The following is an 11,568-nucleotide window of genomic DNA, read 5'->3' as shown; positions in this document are numbered from 1 at the left end:
AGGATTGCACCCCGTGGAAGGGACCCACACTGGAGCAGTCTGTTCCTGAAGGATTGCACCCCGTAGAAGGGACCCACGCTGGAGCAGTCTGTTCCTGAAGGATTGTGTCCCATGGAAGTGACCTACACTGGAGCAGTTCATGAAGAACTGCAGCCCATGAGAAGGGACCCATGCTGGAGCAGTCTGTTCCTGAAGGGTTGCACCCCATGGAAGGGACCCACACTGGAGCAGTTCATGAAGAACTGCAGCCCATGGGAAGGGAGGGCTGTCTCCCATGGGAGGGACCCCACAGTGGAGCAGGGAAAGAGTGTGAAGACTCTTCCCCCTAAGGAGGAAGGAGCAACAGAGGCAATGTGGTGAACTGACCACAACCCCCATTCCCTATCCTTGAGTCTTGGTAAGGGAGAGGAGGTAGAGAACTGGGGAGTGAAGTGAAGCCTGGGAAGAAGGGATGGGTAGAGGCAAGGTGATTTTAAGATTTGGTTTCATTTCTCTGTTATCCTGCTCTGATTTGATTGGTAGTAAATTAGTGACTTCCTAAGTTGAGTCTGCTTTGTCCTTAATGGTAGCTGCTGAGTGATCTCCCTGTCCTTACCTCAGTCCGTGAGCCTTTTGTCATATGTTCTCTCCCCTGTCCAGCTGCAGAGGGGAGTGACAGAGCAGTTTTGGTGGGCAGCTGCCATCCAGCCAGGGTCAACCCATGACATGGCATAATTTGAAAATAGGTGAGGCTTGAAATGCACAGCAGAGGTACACAGTGCTCATCTCCACCCAACCCCTCGCACCAGAATGTTGTGCCAGGTGAGGGCAACTACATTGGTGCAGGAGCAGTGATGGGCCTGTGCTGGTGGATGTCCATGGAACCCATGGGTCACGCAATGACTCACAGATGGAGCAGGGTGTTGCACATGGTAAGAAATGTGCATCCTCCCTCACATGCCACTTCTCCATGACTTATTTTTGTCATTGACACCATCAGCACATTGTCCTTGGTCACTGTTCACTGAAATATTCAAACAGATTAATGAGTACCTGGACTCTGAAACTACAGGACTTGGGACAGGCACAGCCACGGCCAGTGTATGTTTTTTAAGCAGCTTCCACAACAGCGTATTTTAATGTGCTAACTGGGTTCTTACGATTGTCACCAAAGTAATCCAAAGTAAACCTCCATGTTCTCACTACATCCCTGCTGCTCTGAATTCAAGAGCCACTCTTCCCTTTTCTCTTTGCCGCTGCAGTGTCAGTGGGAGCAGCGGGTTTGGAAGGCAGCCTCCTAGAGAGGTGGAAAGAGGGGACACCTTCCAGCCAAGGATTTTGCTTTCTTCTCGTAATGTTGAGGACAACCCTAGGGGGAGGGTATGAAAAGGGTGGAGAAGAGTGTGACAAAGGAGTAAGGGAGACAAAAATGCTATGAAGAGTGAGGTTTCAGCGTGTGAGTGGTTTATTTTCATTCTGGCACTTTGACAGACTAAGGGGTGGGACTCTGAGCTGGGAGGCTTGGCTAAAAGGTCAGAGCAGTGCACTTGCAGGAGCACTTCACAAGACCAGCTTCCAGTGCATGGACAGGATTTGGGATATCGGCAACCTGACTGCTTAGCAGCTGACTGAATTCTTGGCACAAGAAAGCAGTGGTGGCACGATTTGAGACAGACACACGGGTCAACATGAGCATGGCTGGCAAAGTAAGCACAAGTTTCTATTGGAAGTTTCTTTCCTGCAGCTGAGTAGTGCATGTTTAAATGCAGTTTCTTTGCTGGGACACCCTCAGTTCTGGTGGTATAGTACAGGTGAGAGTTTAGGAGGAAGCTGGTGCAGGAGAGCAGCCCTTACTTGCAGGCCACTGTACTCCCCTACAAAATGGTTATAAATGAGAAAGAAGATAAAACATAAACCATTAAAACATTATTTATTTATTTATTTGTGTAAGCACTGAGGCAACATGAGGTAACAGCACCAGGATAAGAATAACCTTCCCAGCATTAGCAAACTATTTTTAATCCCTTATTGGACAGTTTGAAACGTGATGCAGTGTAGTAAGTGTTCAGATCAATGTATTTATCAACTCCAGGATTTTCTATTCTGAGATCCCGCAGTGGTTTAAGCTGTTTTAGCTTCTTTATAATTCATATCAGTTTGTTTTCTAAAAAAACCCCGTAGTTAATATTGTGTTCCATTTTGGGGTGTAATTGTGATGATGTTAGAACAGTCATTAAATTTCAGTATGTGCATAACAGTTCTGGAGTTAAGGTAATGATGACCAAAAGTAAGTATTATATGCATCAGTATGAGCATATGTATCAGTACTGAGCTGGGACTGAAATGAGTATTTGCATCTTTGCCAGAAAGTGAGAAGGGAGATGTAGGTGAATTCCACTGCTGAAGAAAACATGTTGCTTCTTGCGCTACCTGAGAGATACTGAGAGACATGCAAGGTCGATGGACAGGAGCCCAGAACCTAGAAAACGACTGAAGGCCTGTGCCTTGCTGTAATGTGCCTTAAGAAACTATGGGGATCGGTACTGCTGTTATTGCCAGCTGTCTTCGCTATTTTAAAGCCACACAAAACAAGAGGGGACAAAAAATAAATGCTCTCTTTGAGATACCACAAACGCAAAATAAACTGTAGTTCACTTGTAGGTAAATTCACCACCTTTGGGGTTTTTCTTGCTCCTCCCCTGAAATATGAGCTGGTGTTTCACAATCAGAAATGTAAGATTCTGTCTGTGAGGTGACTTGCAAGTGCCATTCCCTTTTTCTTTGCTCTGTTTGCAGGTTATTAAATGCAAAGCTGCAGTAATGTGGGAAGCCAATAAACCATTTTCTATTGAGGAAGTGGAAGTTGCCCCACCAAAAGCACACGAAATTCGTGTAAAGGTATTAAAAAATATTGAAACAACTATTATTCTATCTTGCTGTTTATCAGGATTATTTCTATAGATTTTGAGGATCCTGTCAGAAAACATTCAGTAGCTGAGTAGTCAGTGTTCAGTAGTTACTATGCAGTTACTATTCAGTAGTTACTATTCCTATGGAACATGCTTCGAATCATGAATTTGATCATGAAGGTCTTTTTAAAAAGAAAAAAATACTTTTTAGAGTTAGTTTTTTTGTTTCCTAAGACATTTGTGCTTCTGATAGGCTGAAGGAATCACAGCACAAGGCAAAGATCTGATTCTTCTGTAGTATGGAGCAAGAAATTCTCTTTTACTTTGAGTCTCTGCTAGGAAATAGCTCAGTAGGGTGGGACCTTCCTTTTTTAACTGGGTGCTAAGCATCTCTCACATTTCAGGACCTTTCTCAATGGAATTCAGCAGCTGTTTTTATTTTAGAGCAGTTTCAAGTGTTATACCAGTGAGAAGAACCCTCTTGTGGGGTTGACAACTCCATTTGTCAGAACAAAAGCTGTACAGACATACCTGAATGTTTCAAAAGAAATACTGCTACTGTGCTACCTGCAAGAAAAGGCAAATGTGATATAAAATACTATGTGTAGCCTCAATTTTTGTGTGTATGACATACACTTATATTTAAAATACATAAATAACATATAATAACTAAAATGTCATTATATATGATGCTATGCCATTGTATAATACATATTTTATCTAACATATCTATTCTATATTGTAATATCATCTAAAATAAGGAATAGAAAATATATATTTCTTGGTTTATAAATACTATTAAATGGTTAATTTATATTTACTTGATATGATAATATTTCTACAATATTGCAAACTTTTTCTATTTGTGTATTTATCTATAAATATTGAAATATTTTACTGCAGTATGTTCTTCATATACGATTACATTCCTAGAACATGGATCCTGCCAGACAATGAGACTTCCTATGGAGCTCAGTAGTGCCTAGCAAACATTCCCAAAGGAGCCTTGCTTCATAGATTAAAGACTAATGCAACACATGAAAATCATGAATCACACAAAAGTGTTTTCCCTGTAGTTATTATGTGTATATGTGATTTTGGATGGAAGCAAATTACTTCTCCAAATGTATGATATCATTTCACTTCCACATATGACATGACATAGTTAAATGCTGACATATTCTTGTCTTTCTTCTAAACCAGATCGTGGCCACAGGGATCTGTCGCTCTGATGACCATGTGATAACTGGTGCACTGGTTATGCCTTTTCCAATAATTCTTGGGCATGAAGCAGCTGGTATTGTGGAGAGTGTTGGGCAGGGAGTAACTTCAATCAAACCAGGTGTGAAATAGCACTGAACACAAACCCTCTGCTGAGTTTCCTGACACTTCTGTCTAAGTCAAAGATGATTACATGCATAAGTGCTTGTATTGCAGAGGAAAATGTTCCAACTGATTTTTTTCAAGGATACCTTCAAGGATGCTGGGTGGTGTCTACATCTTTTTGTGTTACCAATCTTGATTTATTTTCAGATTTTCTATTCAATTTTTTTTTGTTTTGGGAAAAACATTGGCTTGCTTTCTACCTGCATAGCACTTTTCTTGTCATGGGATTAAGAACAGATTCTTTGCTCTTTGACACAGAAAATCAGGTATTACAGATTCTCTAACTCTGGTTTATACATCTCATCTCAAAAGTAAGGCAAAGCACTAGTCAAGATGTCAAAACACTTTCTTTCAATTCTCCTAACAGTTAAATAATCCACTGACTTCAGTAGACCAGAGCTCAGGTCTGTGTGTTCCATTACTTTATATCAAAGATATCAGGGCACGACTGGGGTGCCCACTCTGCTGCAGGCTTTGCCTTTGCTTTGCACAGTACAACTGCAGGTGAGACAGCACTGCTCACTGAGAGCTGAGCTGCTTTGAAGAGGACACTTCTCTGGACCAGCTGCTCCTCCCACTACACTCCCTTTGAACCACAGTGGGTAGAAAGAGAAGTTAGTGAAAGATGCTGATGTTCCTCCAACTGCTGCAAGATGAGACAGCATTTCTGTACATCTGTATGGGACCAAACAGAATCTAATAAGGGCTAAATTATTAACAGAAATTATGCAGTGAACAAAATCTGCACAGTAGTGCTTGATTTTATCCAAGCAGTTTGTTACAACATCTAAGTAGTTCATTTTTAACACCTCCATATTCCCAGTGTCTTTGTACTGACAACAAATATGTAGTCTGTCCAAAGCAGGTTGGTAGGTGAGATTAGAAGATAGAAGATAAGTTTTACTTGATATTTCTGCTTTAGCTCCAAACAAATATGTATATTGCAAATTTCAGTGATAGCTCTAGCTGCTTTTTCTCTTACATCTGGCTTTACAAATCACTCAGTTATCTAATTCTAGCTGCCACATGTTTCGAGGTGAAACAGCAGGCCTGAACTCACAAAATCATGTTTCTTGGGTGTTGCTTAGTTTACATCTTCAAGTTCTAAAAAAGACTCCCAAGATGTGCACAGTTTCTTTAAGAGAATGATTACTAAGCCTGTGTCACAGTTCTAAGTTAACTGAGGGCCAGGGCAGACGGGGGGCGTTTCATGTTCTGTAGGTATTTTCCATGTTTTAGTAGTAATCAAAGATTTCCCTTGCCTTTCAGTGTGTCAAGGATTAGCCACCTTTTAGAGCTGCCAAATCACAAGTTGATCTCTGTTAGGGGTACCTGTTTAGAGATTATGAGGGATTTACCACACACCATTGCTGTGGAAAGTGCATAGCAGTAAAAATCTCACTGGGAAACTATGTGTTGCTTTGTCCATCATATAAGAGTTCTAGAGAATGAGAGATGTCTTAGCTTGTGTGTGTCACTGCTTCTCTGACAAACCTTTTACCTGCTTTACTCCAATGCAACAGTAAAATAGGAAAGAGACTCAAGAGGGCTGGTAAATTAATGCTCAATTTCCCATTCTCTGTATGCACAATTTACAGCCATGTTATCTTGGCCCTCCAATCTACTGTCGCAGTGGGTGCCAATTTTTATCTCAGTTTCTTTACCTGTGTATTACTATTTTCCTTTCAAGTAGAAGATGCAATAAACTGCTGAATGAGTACTTCAGGAATGTCAGTAGCTAACAGAGTTTTGTGACATAGCTCCAATTCAGTTCTGTGAAAGACACCAGGAATTTTGTGTATTGAAATCAGTTGTCATAACTTTGCCCTAGTTATGTGCATTATAACAGAGAGAGATGGTGTATCCTCCAAGGGCAGCAGAAGGAAATAAAACCAGCACTGCACTCTTAGCATGCATTTGCTTAGGGATTAAATACACTTGCCCCATGTCTTTATGTGCATGCTTCTTGTTTGCCTTTTTAAATCCTGTCATTACTGTATCGTTTCTAGGAGATAAGGTTATTCCACTCTTTGTGCCGTATTGTGGGGAGTGCAGCAGTTGCTTAAGCTCCAAGAGTAATCTGTGCATCAAGAATAAGTGAGTTTTCCTGAGTCACCTACCACCTTTATTTGATTTTGATTTATACAAAGCTGATCACACTCAACAGATTTAACTTGCCATTATTTCTGTTCATCTTTCAAACAGCATTTCTTCAGGTGGTGGATTCATGCTTGATGGCACCACTAGATTCACGTGTAAAGGAAAAGCAATTCACCATTTTCTTGGTACCAGCACCTTCACTGAATACACAGTACTGCATGAAAGTTTTGTAGCCAAAATTGATCCTGCTGCTCCTCTGGAAAAAGTTTTTCTAATTGGCTGTGGGTTTTCAACTGGTTACGGGGCTGCTGTGCAGACTGCCAAGGTAAGTGTTTCTGGTAACTCATGGTGGCCTATTCAGGATTGTATGGCCTGCATGTGGGGTATCAGCAGAGCAGCCAAGAGGTATAGATTCTGTTGCAGAGTTCAGGGTGGAAGGAAGATACTTGGGTTTTGCCTACTTCAGTTTCTGTGTCTCTAAGGTACTGAGAAGCCTTCAAATCAAAATCCAATAAAAATGCATATTACCATCTGCTAGTTTTTCTCTCATGGCTTTATTACCCCTAGAAAAAAAAACATTACAAAGGAGCTGATTTGTTTTATTGTAACTGAAATCTAGGAAACCTATATTTGCAACACTCAGAATTTGTAGCAGTACACAAATGTGATTTTTACAGCTGTCATTGTCTCCAGTGGCACTACAGATCTTAACACCACTGGAATACAAAGCATTGTAAAAAAAAAAAACATGTCTCTGAACCTGAAGCTGAGAAGAGTGATGAAAATCTGGTCTCAGAAATGTATTTTACGGCAATTTATCTTAGTCACATGTAGGATTATAACAGTATACCTGGCTGTTGCACTAGTAGGTATGCAGGTGCAAATTCCTTCTCAGCGGGTAATCTCTAAATTACAAGAAGTAGCTTAACTGAAAACATTTTGGTGGTAAGAAAATGCATTGTACTTTACATAGACTGTTAAGAGTATGGCATGTTTGTATGGGTATTACAGGTGGAACCAGGCTCTATCTGTGCCATCTTCGGCCTTGGAGGAGTTGGTCTCTCTGTTATCATGGGCTGCAAGGCAGCTGGAGCTTCCCGCATCATTGCTGTTGATATCAATAGTGACAAGTTTGCCAAGGCCAAAGAACTGGGAGCCACAGACTGCGTCAACCCTAGAGATTTCAAGAAGCCTATTCACGAGGTGTTGATCGAAATGACTGGCCATGGTGTGGACTACGCTTTTGAGGTTGTCGGCCATATCGAAACCATGGTATGCAACCAAAATATGTTATCAAATGAGGCATTAGTGTGTTAGGTCTCTCTTTGCTAACCCACTAAGTACCAAGGTTGAGGAGCTGAGAGCCACTAGCAAAGTGTCAGGCTACCTTCAAACCTAGTAAGTCCAGCTATCTGCCACTGAGATGCAGGGGCATGCTCAAAAACTTGGGGCAGAGAGCTTGAGCATAGACCCCTGGCCTAACCAGGGTGGCTAAATTTCACATAGCCCACTGTCTGCTTTCCAGCAGTGGCTTATCACTGATGTTTAAGACAAAATGGGAGGGAGAACAAAGCTAGGACATATCTAACCCCTGACAGCAAACACAATGGTGTGAGCAGATTCAGTGGACACTGTTTGATGTGGTTTCAGTTACAAAAAATGAATTGCAAGCAGAGCCCTGAGAGGAGGAATGCAAACTTTTGGGCCTCAGCATCAAATTTTCTGTGACTCTGGGTGTCCCTCTGTTCCCAATGCAGGTCGCAGCCTTGGCCTGTTGCCATTACAACTATGGAGTCAGTGTGGTTGTGGGAGTGCCTCCTGCAGCACAGAAGATCACTTTTGACCCCATGCTCCTCTTCACTGGTCGCACCTGGAAAGGCTCCGTCTTTGGAGGTAAGGGCTTGGAAAGAAGTGATTTAACTGGCTTGGGAAACTTGTGAGTTATCTTGAATGAAATAGGATATATATAAATTCATTGCTTAGGTTGGTCTACTGGAAGTAATATTGATAGCTATTTTGCTGACAAAGACACACAAAAGGGAATTTGTTATAGAAACTGTTAGTTAATGGTGAGAGAAAGAGAAAACCAGAGATGGAGGCAGGGGAGAAGAGGGAGAGAAGAAACAGAGGAAGAGAAAAAGACAAAAAAAAAAAAAAAAGGAAAAAAATAGCGGGGAAGAGGAGAAAGGAAATAAAAGGGGAAAATGAGAAAAAAAAAAAGAAGGGACAAAGAAAGAAAGGTAGAGAGAGGAAAATGAGAGGGAGGGGAGGGAGGAGAAGAGATAGAAAAAACAGATAAGAAGAAAGAAAAGGGGAAAGATAAGAGAAATGGACAAAGGAAGATAAAGGTTGGCAAGCCCAAGCTCACTCAACACAAAGCTGAAGGGCACCAAAAACTTGGCTCCAGCAGCAGGTTTTCTCAGTCCCAGCCACTTCCTCTTATGTGTTCAATAGACCTGAATAGAATAGCAGAGACAAATTAGGTTCCTCTGGAAGAGCATCTGACTGAGACAGTTTTATCTAGTATTGCTTGAAAGAAAAAAGAGGCATATCTACCCCCTGCTCCCCTCAGTTTTGATCAGTCAGTCCAGTTTCCAGTTCCCAACATGGATGTCCCCACTCTGGCTTTTGTATGATACGTGGTTTAGTGAGTAACAGACATCAACAGACAAGTTGAAACAGTATTTAATGTGGGGAAAAGTTTGGATTCTGTAAAGATTGAAATTTATACAGGTCTTCCACCAGTAAAGCACTTATTGGGCTTGTTGTATGTAGAACAGCTGCACTTCAACCCATGTTTTCTGCTGGCACTCTGTGTTACAGAGGTAAAGACATGCTGCAGCATTTCATCATGCTGTTCTCTTATTGAAAGTTTACCTAAAAGTTTAAGCTGGCAATGGGTTCATGTATTTCCCAAGCCTTTAATGTTTAATTATCCATTATCTGTGTTTTTTTTCAGGCTGGAAGAGTAAAGATTCAGTCCCTAAACTGGTTGCTGACTACATGAAGAAAATATTTGTTCTGGATCCATTAATAACTCATAGACTTCATTTCACTAAAATCAATGAAGGATTTGATCTGCTAAGGACAGGGAAGAGGTAAACCATGTTTAATTATAAAGGTTCTGTATAAGTAATCTAAAGCAGCTGTATGGTAACACAGAGTATGACTTCACAGTGGAGAAGGTGCAAGGCAGCACACTACGTCCCTTAATCTTGCCCAGTATGGTTCTATGGGTTGCAGTTGTAGTGAAACAGCCAGCAAAGCTTTAGGTTTTGAAATACATTGAGCTCTGTCTTTCCTTGTAGAGGAATTTTCACATTTTAGTTTGAGCAAAGACACTGGGTGGCATAGGAAGAAAAGACTCCAGCAGTGAGGAAGTCTGTACCCACTACCCGTTGGAAAAGAGCACACAAACAAGGGAGCTTGGGAATGCCAAGCTCTGGAGTGCCAGCGTCAACTACATCACATCTGAAGAAACATCTTAGACTGAAGAGCAGGAGCACAGAAGTAGACAATATTTACTAGAAGAGCAACTCACCATTCCTCTGGTGAATTACAGTCCCAGTGCAATTAGTCCTAAAGTCACGGGTAGTTTACCCCGAATTTTGGAGCTTTTAATGAATGTCCTTGGTGTATACAAACACTGCAAACTCAGAATTTAGCTCTCATGCCTTCCTCACATCTTGTGAAAGTTCAGCTCAGACTCTTTTCATGGAATGTTGAAATTGGAAATATTGTTTGCCAGAGACATTTGACAAGATTTGCATGGGAATAATTGGAAATTTCCTTGGCAGAAGTGGGAAATACATGTGTGTACCTTAGTATATGTGGGCACTACCCTTTTTGTAAGTTCTAGCTGTGTATAACTTATGCAGTCTGGAGAATTACATTCACATTTTCTTTTCATTGTAATTTGCTGGCAGTTATTTTAGGTGTTACTTGCTCTAAATGTATAAAGCATGTAACAATTTAGCCCCTGAGGTTTGTTCTAAGGTTCTAACTACACAGCACGCATGTCATTTTTTGACTGTCCTTATTTTAGATGAGCTGTAAATGTCAGTTTTAGGTCTAGTGTAGCAAATGGGAGAGCCATGAGGACAGGGACACTATCAGCTTTGCTTAAAGACTGGCAGTCCACCTGAAGGCAGAGGCCTGTTGCAGCTGCCATCATCACTAGGTGAAACATTTCAGTGTTTCAACACAGAACAAGCTGTTACACTCAGAGGTTACCCTCAGAGCCACTGGTAACTGCAAAATCATGTCTCAGGCCCACTCTGAGGACTTCCCAGGCTCTGTCTGGTGATGAGTTGCCAGGAGCCCCAAGTTGAGTGAAGGCTATGCAGTTTTGCATGAATGTCATTCTCTGCTGCACAGTTTGCACATCTGCTTCGCAGAGTTGCTGCAGTGGGGACTAGGGTGGGCAAGAAGGGAGTACCCTGCCTGACAGCATTAGCCTGGATTAGAGAAAACAGCAGTGTTTTTCTGATGTTAGCCCAGGGGCTTATCTACAGCCACTAACTTGTCACTTTATATTGCAGTATTCGCACTGTCCTGGTGTTTCAGGACTCCTAATTGTTAACAGCAGATGGCTTAGCACCAGTACAAACTTCATTATCCTCCAATACAACTGGTATGAAACACAAGCCAAGATGGTTCTGAAAGGTCCACCACTTCCCCTCGGAATAAAAGGATCAAGCTCAAACCCCAGACTCCAAGCACAGTGCTTAATAAATGAAATAGTATTTTTCCCTCTGCCTCTTTGTACTGATTCTTGCTTTAAATCCTCGTTACACAGAAGAAATTATGCTGCAGTTTTCCTCTAATAGCATATTATGAATGACAGGACTTGTTGTTAAAAGTGTTAGAAAAGGTTTGGATTTTTTAAGTGGCCTTTAATATGCAATCTTTTAATAAAAGCAAAATGAAGGACCTTTATAACACTGTGTCTCAGCACAGTAAAACTTTAGGTCAGAACTCTGTGTCCATCCTGAATGATTTTAGCATTCCGTTACTTGACAGGCAAGGAAATTACTGCAGAGATAAAATTTATGGTGACCTTGCATTTGAATTAAAAATTTCTGTTAAGGATGTTTCAGTATATCTTACACCCTGAAGAATGTCTCACCACATTGTGAGTGCTGTTCATTTGGTTGGTTTAACCTTTGTATCTCTTTCTTAGGAATGTTTTAGT

The 11,568-nt window shown here is 41.3% G+C and overlaps 1 protein-coding gene across 1 annotated transcript; it reads left to right on the top strand.

The window, feature by feature from the left end:
• The first annotated feature begins 62 nt into the window (after positions 1-62).
• LOC101876837 (alcohol dehydrogenase 1) lies at positions 63-11,315 on the top strand. Its single transcript, XM_005148657.4, has 9 exons — positions 63-1,685; positions 2,776-2,877; positions 4,092-4,230; positions 6,284-6,371; positions 6,480-6,699; positions 7,386-7,646; positions 8,132-8,267; positions 9,334-9,472; positions 10,916-11,315. The coding sequence occupies exons 1-9, from the start codon at positions 1,668-1,670 to the stop codon at positions 10,947-10,949; spliced, it is 1,137 nt and encodes a 378-aa protein (XP_005148714.1). The 5' UTR covers positions 63-1,667; the 3' UTR covers positions 10,950-11,315.
• Positions 11,316-11,568: the final 253 nt, after the last annotated feature.

The sequence above is a fragment of the Melopsittacus undulatus genome, chromosome 7 (genome assembly GCF_012275295.1).
Source record: "Melopsittacus undulatus isolate bMelUnd1 chromosome 7, bMelUnd1.mat.Z, whole genome shotgun sequence".
Classification (NCBI taxonomy): Eukaryota; Metazoa; Chordata; class Aves; order Psittaciformes; family Psittaculidae; genus Melopsittacus; species Melopsittacus undulatus.
This window is presented reverse-complemented; position numbering and strand designations above follow the sequence as displayed.